We start from the raw sequence: 21441 nt of genomic DNA on the forward strand, positions 1-21441 counted from the left end.
ATATTTTCACGTATTTTACCTTATACAAAAATATGCAATCTTGTGACCATAAACATTTATGATGATGTGTATACAGATTTTATTTAAAACTTTAGTGTATTGCCTTTAAGTATCACCATTTAACATTTGCATATATACTGAGTGATCACTGAATTATGACTAGCCCTATAAAAACTGAATGCGACCCATTGACCACGTGAGGTACGAGAATGCGGAGTTAGTTGACCTACGTAGCATAGATAAGGTATCAGTGGTTCAGTAGATACTAAAATTCCGAGTGTGATGGGTAAAAAGAAGGCTTTATCGGACTTTGATAAAGGATGGATTGTGGGTGCTCTACGAGCTGGTGCCTCAATTTCCCAAACGGCTGAACTGGTGGGGTGTTCGAGAGCTGCCATTGTTAAAGTGTACCAGGACTGGCGTCAAAATGGTCAAACAACAACCTGACAGCAAAACTACAAAGGTCAGCGAAAGGTTGATGTTAGAGGTGAGCGCTGGGTCCGATGACTCATACAGGCGAACAGGTGCAGCACTGTTGAAGAGTTGACTATCCAATACAACATGGGTCAACCCGGAACAATATCTGGCATCATCATGTGTCGCATGCTCGCATGTATGGGCTATACCAGCAGACAACCCCTACGGCATCCTCTCCTAACCAAGGTTCATCGGTGTAAAGGACTCGCCTGGTGCAAAGAGCATGCAAGGTGGACTTTAGAAGACTGGAAGAAGGTGTGTTGGTTGGATGAGACACATTATTTACTCCACAGCATGGATGGTCATGTACAGATTTGAAGTCAACAGCATGAGGCTCTTGATCCATCAGGCGTGGTATCAAAAGTGCAGGCTGGTGGAGGCGGTTGTATGGTGTGGGGCATGTTTCACTGGCAGGTACTTGGACCCCTGGTGCATATGAAACAATGTATCAGTGGTCTCCGCTATTGTCAACTGCTTGCTGACTGTGTACATCCTGCTATGTTCCACTTTTACCCGAATGGCGATAGTGTCTTCCAAGATGACAATGCACTGAGCCTTCCGGCACGTGTTGTGCAGGAATGGTTTGAGGAACACAGTTCTGACTTCCAGCATATCGATTGGTCTTCGAACTCCGCCGATATCAATCCCATAGAGTACTTGTGGGACCCTATGAAAAGGCATATCAGGTGTCTGGATACACCAATCACCTCCATACCTGCATTGCTGACCGCATTACACACAGCTTGGTTGGCCATACCTCCCGAATGCTTCTGACATCTTTTTAATCAATGCCATGTCAGATAGCTGCTGTGCTGAGGGCAAAAGGAGGACCTACGAAGTATTAGGTAGGTGATAATAATTCAGTGATCACTCAGTGTAGCTTTAGCCATTTTAACCTGTAAAAGTCGACAACACTTGGGGAGGCTGCCAGTTTGGCATGCCGAATCTAGCGGATAACATTTGCATTGCTTTAGCCACCAAGCAGTTTCATGATAACAGTTGATTGACCAGGGTGTGATTGATGTAGTTAAGGCTTGCTGTTGCCACTGAAGTCAGCTGAACTCTGGTACAGTCAGTGGCATAGAAGAATGACCCACTGCAAAATCTGACTGACAGGATCCATCTGTATAAATAAGAAGCTGTTAAAGGGTGCCCAGGTTTATTTTTGTGGCATTTTGTCTCTGATGACTTTCTGTTATGATACTGTGCACAGATGGTAAAAATAAAACAACAGTACATCAAATTATGAATAAATAGAATCCCACAGGAATGCATCCTCTTCTTATACAAATTATTTCAGTGGAAAAATATTTTATGTCATGCTTTCTAAGGAAGCACCCTTGCTGTAAATAAAGGACTATCTGTATAGATAATGCAATATGTCAGTACTATTTTTCATTTGAAAGTACTGAGTATATAAATTTTTTTTTTTTTTTTTACCACTGGTTTAGAATATTAGCTACAGGATTTCGTGCCAGTAAGGCACTGTGGACTGTGCAGATTTATTATTAGTGGCTAAATGATACAAGAAAGCAGGCTTATACACTATTAGCCATCGTTAGCCATGAAAAAGAAAAAAATTACCTATTTTAATTGCTCATCCTGTCTAATAATTTGTCTACTCTTTCATTCGAATTATCCATTTCATTACACCAGGTGGAAGTTTATTAGAACAGTCAGTTACTGTCTGGCTAAAAGCAAATTTCTGCTTATCTATCCTGCAACCTCTCTTTTCCAGTTTAAATTTATTTTTCCTTATGTTGCTCTCTGAGAAAGAGTAAAGATGCCATGAACATTTAGTTTACTCAGCCCATTCAAAGCCTTAAACACTTCAGTCAGGTCTTCTTGCAGGTGCCTAGTTTCCAGATACTGTAGTTTAGAGAACTAGAGTCTTTATTGGTAAGTATACCCTTTTGTGCCCCTGACTAATCTTTTCTGTACCCGTTTATCAGATCTATATCAGTACTCAAGATGCATCCTAACCATTTTCTTACACAGTGGGATAATGACCTCTTTGCCTCTTCTGGAAAAATTCCTGTCTATATCATTGACAGAATCCCATGTACTGTCCTAGCAGCCCATCTGCACTGTTCATAGAACTTATGTTAGACTGTACAATTACTACTTGGTCATTTTCATTCTTTACTGCCACAAGTGTGGTATCACCCAGTTATACGTTAATATGCTGTTATTGCTATCCAAATGTGGTACTTGGCATTTATATGCATGCTAAAGCAGATTTCGAGAAGTAATCTGCTTTAGGTTACCTAACCCCCTTACGCATCTTGTGCTGATTTTTCACTTTAGTTTTAGTGTATTATCAAATATAATATATATTTGATTTAACATTTTAAGTGTGAGTTGGGAATATAAATGTGAAACTTGAAACAGCTAAAAATTAGTTCAAAATTGTTAGCTAGTAACAGGATTTTTGTTCCTGCTGAGGGCAGATGACTCCTATGTGTGAGAATTGTGGAAATGTTTTAACCATTCAGCATATTTTAACTAAGTCCACATGATAGACACAAATGTGCTTTATATTTTACCACTTTTAGTGACCTGACTGAGCCTTATACACTGATTTTATCTGACAATGATCATGTGTCAGTCATAATTTTTAATTATTTAAAGTCTTTACACGTTCTTAGTCTTTTTTAAAAAATATATCTCTACACTGATGCTATACATTTATCATTATACCATTTGACATAGTGACCTAATATTTTAGGTCACTGAAATATTTTAAATCTTTTCCATGATCTGGTTTTGGCACATAAAACCCAACAGGATTTATTGGTATTATTTTTTTTTTTAAAAGAAGTTGTGGACCTTGGTTTAGCATTCAGTACATATATGATACTGCCTTTCTGTACTAGTTATCATAAAATTTACATGGAAGGGAATATGTTTAACACCCCTCCCCACTTTTTAGATCTATTTTGTCTCCAAAATCACTCTATTTGCTCAGTTGTATCTCACAGTACCTTTCAAGAAACGTATTTTTAGTTTCTCTATTAAAAACTCTTTGATTAGGATCAAAATGACCTCCACCCATAAGTTTTTGCATAATAGTAATAGATTAATGAATTATAATACTAGCATTCTTTGTTATAATTGAAAAGAAAACAATTTCTGATATGAAATTGAGAAAGCTTATATTGCAGGGCTTTAATGAAGTCCTTGGAATGATTATATAGGATTCAAAATGTATATTGTTTTTTTGTCTTCTTTCTCTTTTAAGAGCTTAGGAATTGAATGGAATGCAGTACGATTAGTATAATTAGAAGTTTAATTATTTGAGACAATGATTGTGGTGATGAACAGCAAAGTCTGTGAACAACCAACCAGAGATTGCGAAGGAGAAACAGCAGATGGATCTAAAGATGTATAGGTAGCAATAAAAAGAAAGAAAAGTTTTTTTTTTTTTCTTGTTTGAGCCACTGTTCTTAAAATATGAACTGTTACATTCTCAAGAAAAAAAATTTAAATAAAATAAACATTGTAACTTGATTACAAAATTATTGAAAAGAAAAGTGTACATTCATCATAGATAAACACTAGATCTAGCAACAAATAGCTGACCTAGTATAAAGCCAAAAGCTGGATTTCATAAATAGATCAAATAATAATTAGACCAAAACTGGTCAATAGGCTGGAGTTCAAAGTAGAATTGAGGGGGGGGGGATATGTAGCATTAACTTCAGTGGCTAATGATTTTGCTGATTGCCTCACTAACAATTGCAACTTTTTCTTTAATCTCTTCATTGAGAATTTTTTTATTGGAAAATATTTTCATAGTTAATATTCCATCCTAAATGAGAATAGGAATATATATAACAGTTAAATATAAACACTAATTCTAATATATGTAGGCAAATTTTTTTCATTATTTAATAGGTTGCAAAGGGGAAACCCACTGGAGTAGTACATATAACATGGCTACACAAGACAAATTAACTCGTATTGCTATAGTTAACAATGACAAATGTAAGCCAAAACGATGTAAACAAGAATGCAAGAAATGCTGTCCTGTTGTCAGAATGGGTAAGAGTTCTTTTTAATATATACATACATTTTTGTTATAATTATGTAGAATCAAAGATGAATAAAGTATGTTATTACTATTAATGAAAATGGAAACATCATTTTTAGAAATTCATACAGTTTTCAGAGTAAATAACTGTCCATTTCTCTTGCTTGCCTGGCTGGATCTGTTTTTCAACAGAGCAGTCATCTCCTTCCTGAAAATTCTACAGAAGCAAGTCTTTTCATAAGTATGTCTATCCTTATGGTTTATTTTATGTTAGTGGAGCAGACCACTGATGCATGTCACTGTGACATGCATAGGTGACTCAAATATCGGCAATTATCATTAATTATGTCCTTATAAATTTCAAGTATTTTTAAGCATATTATTACTGTAAGTGAAATTGAACACAACATTTTAATTTTATTTTAAAAGTTTTTTGACATTTCATCTTTCTCTAGTTTAATCTTTCATCTTTCTCTAGTTTAACTAGAGCCGCAGGCAGAGGTAAAAGTGATTCTTGCATTGCCTCTATTGGTACATGCAGCACCCTGGAAAGCAAGGTGTCTGGGATTTCAGGCCCTGCTGTGGGCCATCATGGAACGAATGAATACATGGGCTGTGTTAGGGTAACTAAGAGTAAGAACATGTGCATGTATACTAATGCTAGGAGTATTGTAAATTTGATGAATTTAAAGTACTGATTAAGTTGTCGAATGCAGACATTGTAGGAACAGCGGAGACGTGGTATCACTCAGACATAAGTGATGCTGAATTTGAATATGGGGAGTACAATGTATACAGGAAGGACAGAGAGGAGAAGTGGAGGGGTTATGCTTTTAGTTAAGAAGAATATTAAATCTAAAGCAATGCATCCAGTTGACTTAGTTGACGAGTGCATTGTTGAGTCAGTTTGTTTTGATATAAGCACTGGGAAACAAAATTGAGAGTAGAAGTGTGTTATAGGCCTAATGACTGTGCTGAGTATACCAAACAGCTATACAGGGAAAGAGAGTGGGCCAGCAAATCAGAATGTCTCATAATGACGGATTTTAACTTTCCAGACGTTGACTGGAATTTGTGGGTTGGTCACTCACATGCTAGCAAGACTTTTGTGGATTTCTTGGATGACTGTTTTTTATAGCAGCATCTTGGAGAGGCAACAAGAGGAAGCATTACTCTTTATCTGGTTATTAGCAGTGATTCTTCATGCATTAAGAATCTGCAGGTAAAAGACCCACTGGGTGGCAACGATCACAGTGTACTAATGTGGAATTTAATTGAAGACAACTACTGTCAAGGATAAAGGGAAAGGCTTTCGTAAGAGTGACTACAGAGGTCTCAGACAATTTTTAACTTGTGTGCAGTGGGTCAAACTAATGATGTTACTAATAGCAAATTCTAAATGGGAAGTATTCAGGGAAGTAATCAAAGAAGCTACTAGGCTTTTTATACCAACAAAGAAATTCTGTTCAAAGCTAGGATCTAAATGGATGCCAGATGAACTATTGAGACATGTGGCAGAGAAGAAAAGTGCATGGGATCCATATAAATTATGAGGTGATACAGAAGCCTATGGTAGATATAAATTAGTCTGCAATCAAGTCACAAAGGTGGTTAGATTGTACAGCACATAATGTCTGGCAAATAATGCAAAGAAAAACAGCAAGATATCTATGCTTATATTAACAGTAGAAGGAAGGGGTTGAATCACATTGGGCCATGATGTCTATGGGCTAACTGTTGATGACCTTACTCAAGTTGTGGACAAATTGAATAGGTATTTTGCATCTTCATTCACACATGAGGAATTCTTTCAGGAAGGAGATGCCAGAAGTTTATCAAACTCTAATGAGGAGTTAAATTACTTTGTGATAATTGAAAGGAAAGTGGAGGAGAAATTGTTGAGGATGGACATAAAAAAGGCACTTGGGGTGGATGGAATGTATCCAATTATATTAATTTATGCTTTATTTATCAATACTTTATTTATCAATATTTGGGAGGTAGCAAAGGAAGTAAGTAAACCTTTAGCCATAATTACTAGAGCATCCCTTGGATTCAGGGGAGGTCCCTTCGGGCTGGAGAAGTGCTAATATATCCCCAATTCATAGAGGGGGGTTCAAATGGCGACATGTTAACTCATTATTTGTTCTGGGGAAAATAATGGAACCACTGGTTAAAGAAGTAATGCAGAACCATTTGGACAGGCATGCAATTATACTGCAATCACAGCACAGATTTGTCAAGTGGGCTGTCTTGTCTAGCCAGTCTAATAGGTTACTATGTATGTACTATGATGTAGTGTACTATGTATGTACTATGATGTAGTGACCAAGGAACTGGATTCAAAAAATAATTTTGACATCATATACTTGGATTTCAGGAATGTTTTGATACTGTTGCATGTAAAATCTTGCTGTACAAACTGGAGCAATTTGGCATTAAGGGCAACTTACTGCTATGGATAAAGGGTTGGTTAAATGTGACAGGAGCAAAATCATCTCATGTTGACAATGTGCACTCAATGATAGAAGAGATGAATCCAAAATTTACAACATTATTAAAATTGGATAACGTTCGAGATGTAATCACTGAATCGATGCTTTATCCAGATCATGTTTTAGGCAATATTCTTCTTGATTGTACGTCATCAATAGCTGGTATTATGGAATACTTCAATGCAATGATTGAAAGGTTGGTTAAATGGAAGAAGACAGTGGTTATCAATGGGCACTGACCCTCACGGACTAATGTTATTAGTGGAGTTCCCCAGGTTTCAGTGCTAGATCTATTGTTTTCAATATTTATCAATGATATTGATGAAGGTATACAGACTTATGTCTAAGTTTGCAGATGATACAAAGGTTGACAGGGTGGTTAATGACAGTCATCAGGGTGAGCTACTGCAACAAGATCCAAGAAAATTGGGTCAATGGGCTGAGAAATGGCAGTTGAAGTTTAACATTGACAAATGCAAGGTACTGCACATGGGTAGCAGTAACCCCAGAGTAACTTTCAACTGTGGTACTATACTCACGGTAGTGGAGAACGAAAAAGACCTGGGGCGTGATTGTGCAGTCAGACATGAAATTCTCTGAGCAGTGTAGACATGCTGCCAGGACACTTCACTTGCTGAGACTACACATGAGGGGGAATAAATTTAAGTTGAGGAAGGATGGTTGCAGGATAAATGTGCAGAAGTTTTCTTTCAGCCAGCGGGTGGTTGATTGTTGGAACAGGCTTCCATCTGTTGTTGTGTAAGTGGATGGGTTGAATAAATTCAAGGCCAAACTAGACAAATTTTTGGATGGTAGAGATTTGTGAACTGTTTTTGATCTATAGTGGCACCTAACAATGGAATGTAATAAAAATGCAAGATGAAAAAAGAAATTGTTGATAAATATTTGTATTGTTGCAATCATACTATTCAACAAATGGCTACAATAATACTTCCTAATTAGGCTGTTGGCTTGGATTTCATAACCTCTTCCAAGCCAAGGATGTTTTTACATAAAACATCTTTCGTGTATACGTGATACACACTTTTTTTGAAGTGAAACTTCTTTAGACACGCTCCAGCCAATTTTCAGATGGGAGTACATTTTCCATTTTAACCTCCATTCGCCGAATCCGCTACCGAGGCCATAGCCTATCCATGGTAATGTCAGAAAATGGGATTTTCCTAACTTTTAGAATTCAAATTTTGTTAATAAATAAATAAATAATAACCCAACAATAAACAATTCCTATCCTGGCCACTTAGCCTCATGCAAGGAGAATCAACTTTGAGATTTTTTATCCATTGATCCTAATTGGATGAGTTGACATCCCTGCCACTTGGAGGCGTGCCACTACTACCCAGCAATCTAAATCTTCTTTTAAAAACTGCCGCAACGTACTTATTAAAATAAGTAAATAACCTTTTATCAGTGAACATGACATGGAGTCTCTCCTTCTCCAGATAGCCAATTGATAGTTCCAATTCCATTCTCAAGTCAACATAATAATTGCAGTCAAGCATAACATGCTCAGATGTTTCTAGCTCTCCACATTTACACAACCCATTGTCTTTGAGACCAAGTTGAAAGAGTCTCAATGCCAATCCATGTCCAGTTAACAGAAACGTAGAACACAGACCAAACTGTTGCCACACCTTTCTTTTAACATCATTTATATTAATTCTAGGCAAGAACATAAAGGTCTGACGTCCTTTTTCAGATGTTTCCCATTCTATTTGCCATCTAACTTTAACTTCTTCTAAAACTCTGTTCTTTTCACTTTTAATGTCTGCTCTTGTATAAATTTTATCTGGTTCTGGACAAGTTCTTATTCTTACTATCGTCTTCCTGATATTTCGCTTAGTAAGATATCCTACTCCAGCTATTAATACTACATACTGGACTGGCAACCTACCTGATATTACCTGTAAGGCTTCTGTGGACACCGTCCAACGTGCCCGAGTAATCCCTAGTAGTGCAAATCTTTGTGCCTGTACTAGGTGTTTTTGAATAACCTTATTCCCAAGTCTATGAACCCAAGCCCCAGCAGCATAACATATTATAGGTGAAAATAAACAATCATATAATAGATTGAGGCCTCTACCTTTTATGCCCCAATCTCTTCTAATCGCCCTCCGGAGCTTGGCATACAAGGTTTTAATTTTAACTTTTAAATATTTAACGTGTTCTGTAAAGAACAAACGTTCTTCAATCATTAAACCAAGATATTTTGTTACTTGTGCATATCGAACGGCACTCCCCATCAGCCGTACAGTAGGAGCTCTATTCATGCTTAGTCTTCCCTTGAGCAACATCTGAACCGTCTTTTCCTTTGAAACCTGCAATTTATGTTTCCTTGTCCATACTTCTAATGTTCTCAAAGCTTCTTCTGCTTTACTTTCTATAGATGATCTGGAATTTCCTTGAACCATCATTACCAAATCGTCAGCATAAGCTATTTTTGTGACACCAGCCATTTCTTCATTTAAATATTCATCAAAGACCATGTTCCACGCAAAGGGGCCTATCACCGAGCCCTGTGGACATCCTTTAATAACTTTCTTTGGAAAAGTAGCTTCTAAATACCTTATATAATCTAGTTGTACATACTTCTTTAATTCTAGACATGATGCCTCCCCAGCATAAGTGGTCAAAAGCACCCTTAAAATCTATGAATATACCAAGACAATACCGTTCCTCACTGTCCTCCACCGCTTGAAGCAATCTATATACCGCATCTTCAGTTGATGAGTCTTTCTTAAAACCATATTGGTTTTGTGATGACATGTTTCTTGAATCATACCTCATCATAAGACGGTTCATACATAATCTTTCATATATCTTGCCTAAAACAGAGGAGAGCAATTGGACGATATGTACCAGTTTCATTAAGCATGCGATCTGTCCCTTTTATAAGTAATTTTATCTGTGCTCTCTTCCACTCATCCGGAAAGGCACCGTCTTCTAAACATCGATTATACAAATTCAGATATAATTCTGGAGCCATTTGAAAAGATCTTTTCATAACCAAAACTTCTATTTTATCCAGGCCCGGCGATCTGCCATCCTTCGCCTGGCCCATGGCCGTTGTTAATTCTTCTAACGTAAACTGTTCTTCTGGTGTCACAAAAAGATTCTGACCATCTATTTCTTGTTCATTGACTTCTTCACTTTCATCTGGAAAGAGATCGTCCAATATCCTGTTCACTGATTCTTCCCAAGTTAAGGTTTGACTATTTTCATTACCAATAGTACTCATTATTTCTGATAGGCTTCTTTTATTAGTTAATAATTTAAAAATAGAATTCCCTGGATCCTTGTTTGCTCACATATTCCCTCCACTTATTCTGTTTAGCTTTACAGATAGCTGTAACATATTCTTTACGACAAGCTTTATACATATCTTTATACACCTCACACAAATCTAAATCTCCATTTCTTCTTACAGCCTGGAATTTTCTTCTTAAACGAAAAGTTTCTCTCCTTTTTTCAGATAATTCAGTACTCCACCAAAATACTGGCCTATTAACCTTATACCTTTTCTTCATACTACTAGAACATGCATCTTTTAAAATAACAGTTAATTGTTTTACATAATCATTTGATGTCAGGCCCACCCAATTTATTTCATTGATACCACTCAAAAACACCTGCTAAAACTTTGGCCATCTTGCAGTTTTATCCATAAATCTATCAATATCATTCAATATTCTCACTGAATCATTTATAACACAAGAGAAAGAGATGCTATTATGATCACTAGTGGTAAAAGTAAAAAAAAAAAAGTGGTATGATGTTCTATCACTTTCCAATTTCTAATATTATCCACAATAGAGGTAGTCGCCAAAGTTAAATCAATATATGACTGTCCATGTACTGTGGAATAAGTAGGAGCATGTCCTGTCACATTTAACACCTCCATACCTGAGGCAGCAATGAATTCCTCCAGCATCACTCCTCTTTCATCGGATACATCACTACCCCACAATGGAGAACAAGCATTAGAGTCCAAGGCAACCACTACATTACAAGAGCCAACTAGTTCAAATAATTTATCTAAATACTTTATATGTTGTTCCATTCCTTCTGATGGCTGACAATATATTGTAACAACATACAACTTGCCACATTTCCCTATAATTTCACAACAAATGTGTTTCTCATCACACAAGGATAACACTTGTGTTACAACTACTTCGGGATCTCTAATTACTATGGCCGTCATTGGATTATCACCTTTAGAAACAATTCTATATCTAATAGGATAACCTGCTACTTTACCTTTAATTACATATGGCTCCTGCAAGAGGGCCACCGAGAAATCTTCACATTCCATTATATGATTTATTTGCAATGCGACTGCCTTAGCTCTTTGTGCATTTACTTGCAAAATTTTAATATGCTTATCCATAATTAATTTTCCTTTTATGAATATCTAAGGCCCTTTGATACTCGATACACTTTTTATCCACTGCAGCATGAGCAGTCTCTTCATTCTTCCCTTTACAATTACAACACTCCGGCTGTTTCCCTCTATTTAGTGACCACACCGCATCTCTCTCCTGCAATACTTTGCAACATGGCCAAAAGCAAGGCATTTATAACATTGAGTAATTGAATATATCTCTTTAAATTTGTAGGCCATCCATCTCACAAATAATCTTACTCTATCCTTAACAATATTCCATAATATAGGAGTTAACTGTAAAATCCAGTTATTCAACTGCGTATTCCTGTTCTTATTTACTGTTAAAATCTCAATATTTTCTTTAAACTTCTTTTCACTTATATCACAATCTTTGCAAAAGTTCTTCTTTCTCTACATCTTTTTCCACATCAAATAATACAATTCTAGGATATATAGGTTTAGGCACAATATACTTCAATCCTAAGTCCTGAACTTTGGAACACGATTTCAACTTTATCAAATCATCATTTGTTTCAGCTTCTACCAGGACTCCCCTATCTCTTATTGGTTTTAAATTCCAAACTTTAAGGTTTGATAACATCGGCCTTATTTCTTTCAAGATATCCACTTTAACATCTTCACTCGTTTTGTATTTATCTGTCGTTGCTTTAATAATCATTACCTTTGACACTGTATCTTCAAGTTTATTTTTCACAATAGTAGATTAACTTTGTTTTTCATGCTTTCTTTTTACTTTCTCTTTCAATAAAACATTCTCAAGATACACTTCTTGCACCTTTTGTTCCAATTTATCCTATTTGTCCAAAATAATTCTTATCACTGCAGTAGGAACTTTACTTTGCTCATCCCACAAAAACGAGCTTAATTCACTCCTTATTTCTCTCACATAATCAAAACCTTCCATACTCGGTCGTTCACTTACACTATTTTTCCGTTTTCTCTTCTTATGTTTTTCACCATCACTCAGTTCTTGTTTATCTTCCACTTTTTTAGACTTTTTACTTTTACTTCCTTTTTGCAAAGATTGGGAAGTACCTGGTAATAATGATGATCTTGTCTTTACTGGTGTTCTCTTTAAAGTTTTTCCAATAAAGATATCCTGTTCCACTAGTTCCTGGGCTGAAGAAAAAATTTCTTTTGTCAAATCTTGTCGTTCACCTTCTGTAATAACATTCACAACTGGCTGTATTTCCTGATCATCCATCCTTATCAAATCCTCCTCACTTGAAGAGGCAGAAGAGGAAGACATAATGTATAATATAAAACTCTATATTTACAATTAAAAACTGAAATCTAACAACAGAAGTCAGTAACTATTTACAAATGTACAATCAATGTAAGCAAACAAGGAGCCACAATCCACTTGTCAAAATGGAATATTAAAATTGCACTTAGAAAATCTATTCAATAAATGCTTCTAAAACACTTTGCCCAAGTTTAACAGGCAAAGGTCCCAGAGGATCGACTCACGAATTTGTGCCAATAAGGCAAACTGTGCCAAAGGGCACGGAAATGCTCACAATTTAACTAAGAGCACGGAAATGCTTTAACACACCTCAAGAGGAGAAAAATTTAAACACCCCCTCTTGAGATAATTTTATTAACGAGACCTTCGTCCCCTTTGATCTGTCTGGCTCAACTTCGCCAGGTAGGGGTATCACCCCTACCTGCCCGCCCCGGACCACGAGGAGGTGTGAGCCTTAGACGCTTAGTTTTATTTGCCAAAAATGCAATCAATAACCTATGTCTCGCACAAGCTAAATGGCACAATACAATCAGCAAAAGTAAAACATTGCCTAGATGGGAGTACATAGTATAGTGTATAGTGTGTTCGTGTCTAACGGCACCAGGGGTTTCCCCCATCTCCGCGTTGCTTTCATTGTAGGTGTACCAGTTCACTGGGAAGGCCAGAGATTTAAAAGTGTATGGATTTTGTAAGTGTAGTGTTGTGTTTCGTTGTTCTTCTGGCCATTTAGCCGCTAGACCCCTGCTGGGGCCCAACGTTGTCCACACTATGCCTCGGGGAGCCCCAGGTACCCAGTAATTTTACGTTTTCACTCTGGCAGGTCCTGCCACCTAATTTCCTGAGATTTCAGTGGCAAGGACCTAAAAAAAAAAATAAAAATAAAAATAAATAAAAAAAATAATAATAATAAAATAAATAAAAAAAAATAAATAAATAAAATAAAATATAAAAATAAATAAATAAAATAATTTAATAGTATTGGGAAGTAGTCGCTGAAAGGTAGACTGAAAGGGGTTTTCGTATGCATTTGGAATGTTGACAATTTTTTTTTTTTTTTTTTAAATTTTGACATCCGCTAGTGTTTAGGCAGAGTAGGGGGGAGACTGAAGACAGGTGGGGGAAAGCCAGAAATATGGAGCCAATAGGGAAGGTGACTCCAGGTCAGAGATTTAAATTTAGACTATGTGGGGTTATGCTGTGAAAGTGAACAGAGTAGGGAAGAGACTGAAGGCTAGGGGGGAGGAAAAAGGAAGTAAGGGGTCGATAGAGGAGGTGACCCCTGTGGTCAGTGGGGCAGGCCCATGTCCCACTAGGAGGAAAAGGAGGGCGAGGAGGGGAAGAGACAGTGAAACCATCTCCTTCCCTCCTCAGGGAAGTGGAAAGAAAGTACCGTGCAAGAGAGAGCACAGGTATAGCCTGTTGCGCTGGCAGCAGAGCTGCAATGAGGTCAAGTCCATGGTAGGTCTTCTATTTGAGTTCTACTTCTTCTAAAAAGATGTCAACTTCTAGGATTGTAGGTCATTCCTGGGACAAGTCCTGTCTTTGCAGTTCAGGTTGTTGAGGTTGTGTTTGCAGTCTATCATCAAGTTTTTCGGTTTTAATCTTCTTTCATTTAAAGAGGTTGGTTGGTGATTAATGCTGGTTGGTGATTAATTTTGTCTTTGCGTTGTCATGGTTCAGTGGCATTTCTTTTTCTCAGTGAATGGCAATTTGTACCCTTCTTCTCGTGAAGAGGTCCTGGGCGAATCGTGACAATGCTTTATAATCCTCTTCGGTTTCAAGGAGGAGAAATTCTTGTCCTCTTGGAAGATATCTCACTTTTGCAATTAGAATACATCTTAGGTCTTCATATATGGGACAGTCAAACATAAGATGGTTCCAGTCTTCTATTTCTCCACAAGTGCAATGTGGGTTGTCTGTGAGTCTGAAGCCAGGAAGCTTTGCATTGAAGGGGCCATGCCCTGTTATTAAGTACGTTGTATGAAGTCCTGGGAAGAACCATGATGGTGATTTCGGGTATACTCTGTTTGTGTGTGGAAAAAACTTGCGGGTGATCTCTCCTTTGGTGGTACCAGCCCATCTGTTTGATGGGAGTACAGTAAACCCCCGCTATTCGCGGTATCTGTATTCGCGATTGCTGATTTAATATAAAATGAAACCTAAAAAAATGTGAATTTTAAAGCACCGTGAATATTTTCCGCCATAAAAAAACATGGGCGTGGCTAAAATTATCTTTCCCGGTCAAAACAGCGCTCAGTGGGTGGGGGCAGAGGGGTGACAAAATCGCGAGCGTGGATGTTTCTCGCTAATTCTTGTTCAGTATGTGTTATGCGCTTGTCATGGAAGGTTTTGTTGTTTGCTTTTAAAAGTGATAAATCTACCGTTTTGCAGTGTAAAACAGACTTTTTCGAGTGTGTTAACGGAAGAAAGTGACTTTATTGTGGACAAGTTCTTTCTAACCCGTACAAAAATATGGCTAAACAAGGGAAATGTGAAAAGATCAAAGAAGGTGATGACATTAGCGAATAAAATTGAGTTATTAGACAAAATTTCTAATGGTGAAAGTGTCTCCTCAGTGGCAAAACATTATAAAATCATTGAGTCAACGGTATGATCAATCAAAAAATCGGAAGAAAAAATCTGCCGTAGTGTTCATGAAAACGCGCTAATTGCTTAAAAAATTTGCTCTGTAACTTGTGATGTTAAATTAGAAAAAATGGAAAAGGCTTTAAATCTGTGGATAGAAGACCGAACTCAAAATAAAATTCCGTTAAGTTCACTCATCATTCGTGAAAAAGCAAAACTCCTTTATCAACACTTTAGCGAAACTGGTGATAGCACTGGCGGGATAAGTTTTTTTGCTAGCAAAGGCACTGGTTTGAAAGATTTGTTTGAAATTTCTAATAAATATTACATTTAATATTAAATTGTTTCTTATTTTCATTTCGATGCCATATGCTTGCATTTCACTATGAACTGTTTATGTACAGTCATATTATGAAGGTACATATAATACATACATAGACAAAATTTTAGACTAGTTTTTCTTATATATTTCATACTTTGGAACGGAACCCCTTTATTACTATGGGAGCCATAACTCAGTATTTGCGTTTTCGGAATTCGCGACATTTCTCAGGAACGTAACCCCCGCGAATAACGGGGGTTTACTGTAACTTGCTTTTGTGGATTGACAAAATATGCAGCCATTGCCATAAGTAAATGCATTACAGGCAATCTGAACATCAAACTAACGTACTAGGCTAAATGCCCTGGTTCCTGTGCGATCAATGAAGTTTAAGCAGCAGTAGGCATGGTTAGTAATTGGGTGGGTGACCTTTGGGTGACCTTGAAGAAAAAATCTGCCGTAGTGTTCATGAAAACACGCTAATTGCTTAAAAAATTTGCTCTGCAACTCGTGATGCTAAATTAGAAAAAATGGAAAAGGCTTTAAATCTGTGGATAGAAGACCGAACTCAAAATAAAATTCTGTTAAGTTCACTCATCATTCGTGAAAAAGCAAAACTCCTTTATCAACACTTTAGCGAAACTGATGATGGGTGACCTTTCTTTTTTTTTTTTTTTTTCTTTTGTTAACCTGTGGAAAATATTCTTCTGATTTTCACGTATCATTTAATTTTGTTAATTGGTAAGGTAATAAAATGTAAATCTGTGCTTTATATCTTTACTTTTATAGACTATGGATAATATTCCTCCTATTTTCGCATATTAGAATTGCAGTTAATAGAATTAAAATTCAATTTGTAAACGTGATCACGATGACCAGCACTTACTACATATTGCATATTGAACGGAAGTGATTTGAATGTACAGTGGACCAATCATAAAGCAGAGGTACACTGTAGTGAGCATTGTAAGGTGTATAGTACACGTACACCGGCAATGGATGCCTCTGTAGCCAGGTGGGCAGGAGCAGCAATGCATAGCACATGCTTCTTGATTAGACTAGGGTTCGAGCCCATGACCACCAAATACGGAGGATGCAGAAAGGTCAGGAAATGACCACTGCATATCCCCGGAGCAATATGGCCTTAGTTGCTAATGCTCCTAAAAACCAAAATAACAACAACACATGCAGTGCATCCGTGGATTGACAAAATCGCCAAGAAAATGCGACAAGTAATGATTCATCCCCCCACCATTATACCACTCTGTCAGGTATGAGCAACACATGACCCAATCAGTATACTTGTTGATTGCGTCATGCTATTTCTTTCGTTATTCTCCACCATTTAATAAAAAAATTTCGACGGAAAAGAATTTATAATTCAACATGCCGAGGACTAATAGTGAGCGTTGACCACTGAAACCACCTCCATTGAGTACAAAGGAGAGAGCTAAGCTATTTCGACAGCAGAAGAAATTACAGCATGTGAAGGAGTTGAACAAAGAAACCGGAGAAGATAGTCCATCCACATCTTCAGAGCCTTACATCTCCCCAGAAATGTTAGAAGTGAATTTGGAAGGAGTTATGGAAGTTGATATTGCAAATGAAAATGATGAGTCCTCGAAACCCAGTCGTAAATGAAAAGTGAAGGAGCCAAAACCGACTGCCAGAAGTGCTCCATCAAATTGTTCAACGTGTAATACACAGCAGGAGCAGCAACGGGATTTTAAGAAACACCGAAGCATCCATGCACAGTTTAAACGTACATTCCTGGTTAATGATTTTGGTTCAGTCTGTTCCGTGTGTGATCGGCTTTGGTTCAAGAATGATGTGAAGAGTGTAGCAGCTCAAGATCATGCTCTTCTTCAAACAGCATTTCCAAATGAGTATGTAAGTCAAATGTCGGCCTGTAACAGCTATCGTGGCTCTCTTAAGAACAAAGTGATTCCAGCTCTATCGAAGTAAAATGGTTTTAAATATCATCCGATGGCACAGCACTTGCCGAAGCTAGATTTGGTAACAGAACGTCTCATATAGAAAGGAATCGCCAAGAAAGAGAAGAATGATGATATCCAGCTCAGGACTGTCACCTGAGGCATTCATACAGTCAATACGGGATCCTCGGTCAAGTAATAAATGTTTGCCTAAAGAAGTTTCACTTACCTTCTGCTGTGCATGCTGAGCACACACAATTTTTTTTTTTTTTTTTTTTTGGCTGATGTTATATAACCTTGCTTTTGTGCATCATTTGCCATTACTACTACTAGTACTACTATTTGTTTGATTTTAATCCAGTGCTTGTGTGGTTTGTTCTGCATTTGTTTGCTTTTAATATCCAGGTATAGTGGTTTAGTTACTAAGCATGAATTTTTTCATAAGTACATTTTGTTTATTTGTGTATGCAAATCCAGATGTCAGTATCACAAATAATCTCTTAAGTGGAGTAACATTCATTTATATAACTAGGTGTGGAAGTGAGTTGTTTGCTAACTGTGTGTCATGTGAACATAAAATCTAGACAAACAATTTGTCATTTGTATCTGACTTTTTCTACTGAGGTTTCAAGTTTAGCTAGTACAGTCGGTCCTCGTATAACACGTGTTTACATTACACGAATTCGATCATACACGATTTATAAATAGGGGAACGTTATCTTATATAACACGAACCGAATTCGCTTATGCACGATTCGCCTTTGTGTTTACAAGAAATGGCAGTCGAACGCGGAATCACCCCAACTGAACACAACACGATAGGAATGAAGAAGATTCTGAAAATGTATTTATGTGTTTTATATCAGTGAAGGGGAGACACATTTCACCATAATAACGTAAAAACCAACACAATTCCAGCTATTGATAATTTGCAATTGCAATTAGATCGAGTTTACGACCAGTTTATAACAGATTCCACTAGCAGAAACGCAACTGGAAATTGTTTTATGGTAGTAACCCCCAGAAATGTGCGGTGTTAATAGTGTATCTTGGCCTTTACGGTGTTGTTTATTCAGTTGCTACACGTGCGCAGCTTTGTTTGTGTATTAAGCGTGCCTCCTCGTTTTGTAATTGTGCTTTAAAAATGAGTAAAATACTTAAAAGGTGTGAAAAGGAAGCGTCCTGGCGAAGACACTGCAGATTCAGAGAAAAAAAAAAAAAAAAAGCAATATCGATAAACAGAGGCGGACTGGATCAAAAATTCTTACCCGGGAAAATTTATAGTGGCCTCATACTACGGTTTATGGCCAAAATCACACCGGCCTCCGGCCCACCGGGATTTCCCGGATAAGGCTTATGGCCAGTCCGCCTCTGTCGATAGAGAAAAAATATGAAATTGTGAAACGCTTTGAGCGAAATGAAAGACCATGTGATATTGCACGTGCTACAGACCTAAATGAGGCAACGCCGAGAATTACAAAGAATGCAGAGAAAATAAAAACAACTTTCATAGCGGGAACAACTCAAAGTGTAATTAAAATCCATTAGATTAAGACACAAGAATTGGAAGAGATGGAACGGCTGTCTTTTCTATCTGTTTTTCGATTTTCTATCTGTTTGTATAGAAAATCAAACAAAAAACAAGTTTGCTTACGATAGAAGCAAAAGCATTAGCAATATTTTATTACGTAATAGTCGTAATAAAATACGTAAGCATTTTATTACGACCATTTTATTTAATATAATAAATTTTTTACGAATGAAATACGTATTTTATTCGTAAAAAATACTTTTTTAGTATTAAAAAATACTTTATTATAATATAATAAATAATAAAAATAAATATTTTTTATTATTTATTATATTATAATAAAAAAATATATTATTTTTATTACGTATTTTAATCGTTATAAAATATGTAAGTATTTTATAACGATTAAAATTACCCGATTATTTATTGTGTTTGGTAATGTTTTGGTTCCAAATGTGTGTTCAATCTTGGGTGGTCGGCACCTAACCCCACTTTTCCCATAGGGCCTGTTGTTTATATTGCACGAGGGTTTCTAGGAACACAACTATCGTGCTATACGAGGACAGACTGTAGTAGTAGTAGTGGCATGTGATGCAAGACAGCAAGTATATGAGCTTATGCAGCATCAGTCAAAAAAAAAAAAAAAATCACACCATTCCCTCCAAATGCCTGTCCAGTTCCTCCTTAAATTTATTTAACCTATCAACTTCCACAACGACAGATGGAAGTTTGTTCCAGCAATTAACCACCTACTGGCTAAAGGCAAATTTCCCCACATGTATTCTACATCTGTCTTTTTCTTAATTTGAATTTATGCCCCCTTAGGTTCATAATCTGAACAAGTGGAAGGATCCCGTCAGAATTCAGCATGCTCAACCCATTCAAGGCCTTGTACACCTCAATCAGATCACCGCGCAGGTGCCTAGTCTCCAGCTGCTGCAATTTGTAGAACTTAAGCCTCTCTTGGTAAGAGGATCCTTTCATTCCCCTCACCAATCTTGTTGGCCTTCTCTGTACATGCTCAAGCAAATCTACATCCTTCCTAAAATGAGGTCTCCAGACCTGTACGCAGTACTCAAGGCGTGGCCTGACCATTGCCTTATACAGAGGGACAATCACCTCCTTTTCCCTGCTAGCAAAATTCTTATATATCATTAACAAAACACCATGACCTGCCCTGGCAGCCTGTCTGCATTGCTCAGGAAACTTGATATCTGACTGCACAATTACTCCCATGTCTTTTTCATTTTCTACCACCTTAAGTGTAGTACCACACAGTTGGTATGTTTCTCTTGGGTTACTTCTACCCATATACAGTACATTGCCAAATGCAATGTTAAATTTCAGTTGCCAGTTCTCAGCCCATCTGCCCAAATTATCTAGATCCTGTTGCCATTACTGTCATTAACAACCTTGCTAATCTTTGTATCATCTGCAGACTTCTACACTAAGCCTGATAACCTTCATCAACATCATTGATAAATATACAAAACAACAGTGGACCCAACACCAAACCCTGTGGGACTCCACTAATAACATTAGTCCAGGAAGAGGAGCACCTATTGATTACCACCCTCTGTCTTCTCCCACTCAACCATCCTTTTATCCATTGTAGCAACTTTCCCTTAATACCATTCTGCTCCAATTTGTACAGTAGTCTTCCATGCACAACAGTGTCAAAAGCTTTCCTAAAATCCAAGTATATGATTTAAAAATTATTTTTTGCATCCAGTTCCTTTGTGAACACATAGTACCCAATCAGATTTGTCAGACAAGACTTACCCTTAACAAATCCATGCTGTGTCTGAATTATTGCTGTAGTCTTGTCTAGATGATCCTGTAATGCATCTTTAACCAGTGACTCCATTATTTTACCCGGAACAGAAGTTAAACTAACTGGTCTGTAATTACTCGTGTCACCCTTCGATCCCCCTTTGTGAATTGGGGGTACATTTGCACATCTCCAGTCCGTGGTGACCTCCCCTGAGTCCAAGGATGCTCTCATAATTATGGCTGAGGATTTGCTTACTTCCTTTGTCGCCTCCTTTAATATAACTGGATAGATCCCATCCATCCCAGGTGCCTTTCTTATGTTTAACTTCGACAATTTCTCCTCTACTTTGCTCTCATTTATTACAAAATCATTAAGCACCCTGCTACAATTTGATAACGTTCTGGCATTTTCAAACCTTAATAATTCCTCAGCCGACCAGGCTAGCCGGGTGGACAAAGTGCCTACCTGGCAACCCAAAGGTCGCAGGTTCGAATCCCGTCTCAGGCTTGGAGCAAAGTACTGCAAAAACCTTGGGAGGTGCATTATGGCCACAGAAGCCGATGCGCCCATAACTACCAAAAAAAAAAAAAAATAAATAAAAATAATTCCTCATG

The 21441-nt window shown here is 37.2% G+C and overlaps 2 protein-coding genes across 3 annotated transcripts in view; one reads left to right on the top strand and one right to left on the bottom strand.

The window, feature by feature from the left end:
* The window catches only part of LOC150079624 (polyprenol dehydrogenase-like), a 96788-nt gene extending 93244 nt beyond the window's left edge, over positions 1 to 3544 (bottom strand). Inside the window, exon 1 of the mRNA XM_090383143.1 lies at positions 3462 to 3544. Within this exon, the coding sequence (XP_090239269.1) occupies positions 3462 to 3544 (83 nt within the window). The remainder of the gene's footprint in view (positions 1 to 3461) is intronic.
* Positions 1 to 21441, top strand: part of pix (ATP-binding cassette sub-family E member 1 pix) — a 120904-nt gene that overhangs the window by 23731 nt on the left and 75732 nt on the right. For both annotated transcript variants that reach the window (XM_090383954.1, XM_090383955.1), the window contains exon 2: positions 4375 to 4521. In XM_090383954.1, the coding sequence (XP_090240080.1) occupies positions 4413 to 4521 (109 nt within the window). In that variant the 5' untranslated portion in view covers positions 4375 to 4412. The remainder of the gene's footprint in view (positions 1 to 4374; positions 4522 to 21441) is intronic.

Source organism: Mastigoproctus giganteus, chromosome 10 (assembly GCF_048544385.1).
Source record: "Mastigoproctus giganteus isolate SK-2022 chromosome 10, ASM4854438v1, whole genome shotgun sequence".
Taxonomy (NCBI): Eukaryota; Metazoa; Arthropoda; class Arachnida; order Uropygi; family Thelyphonidae; genus Mastigoproctus; species Mastigoproctus giganteus.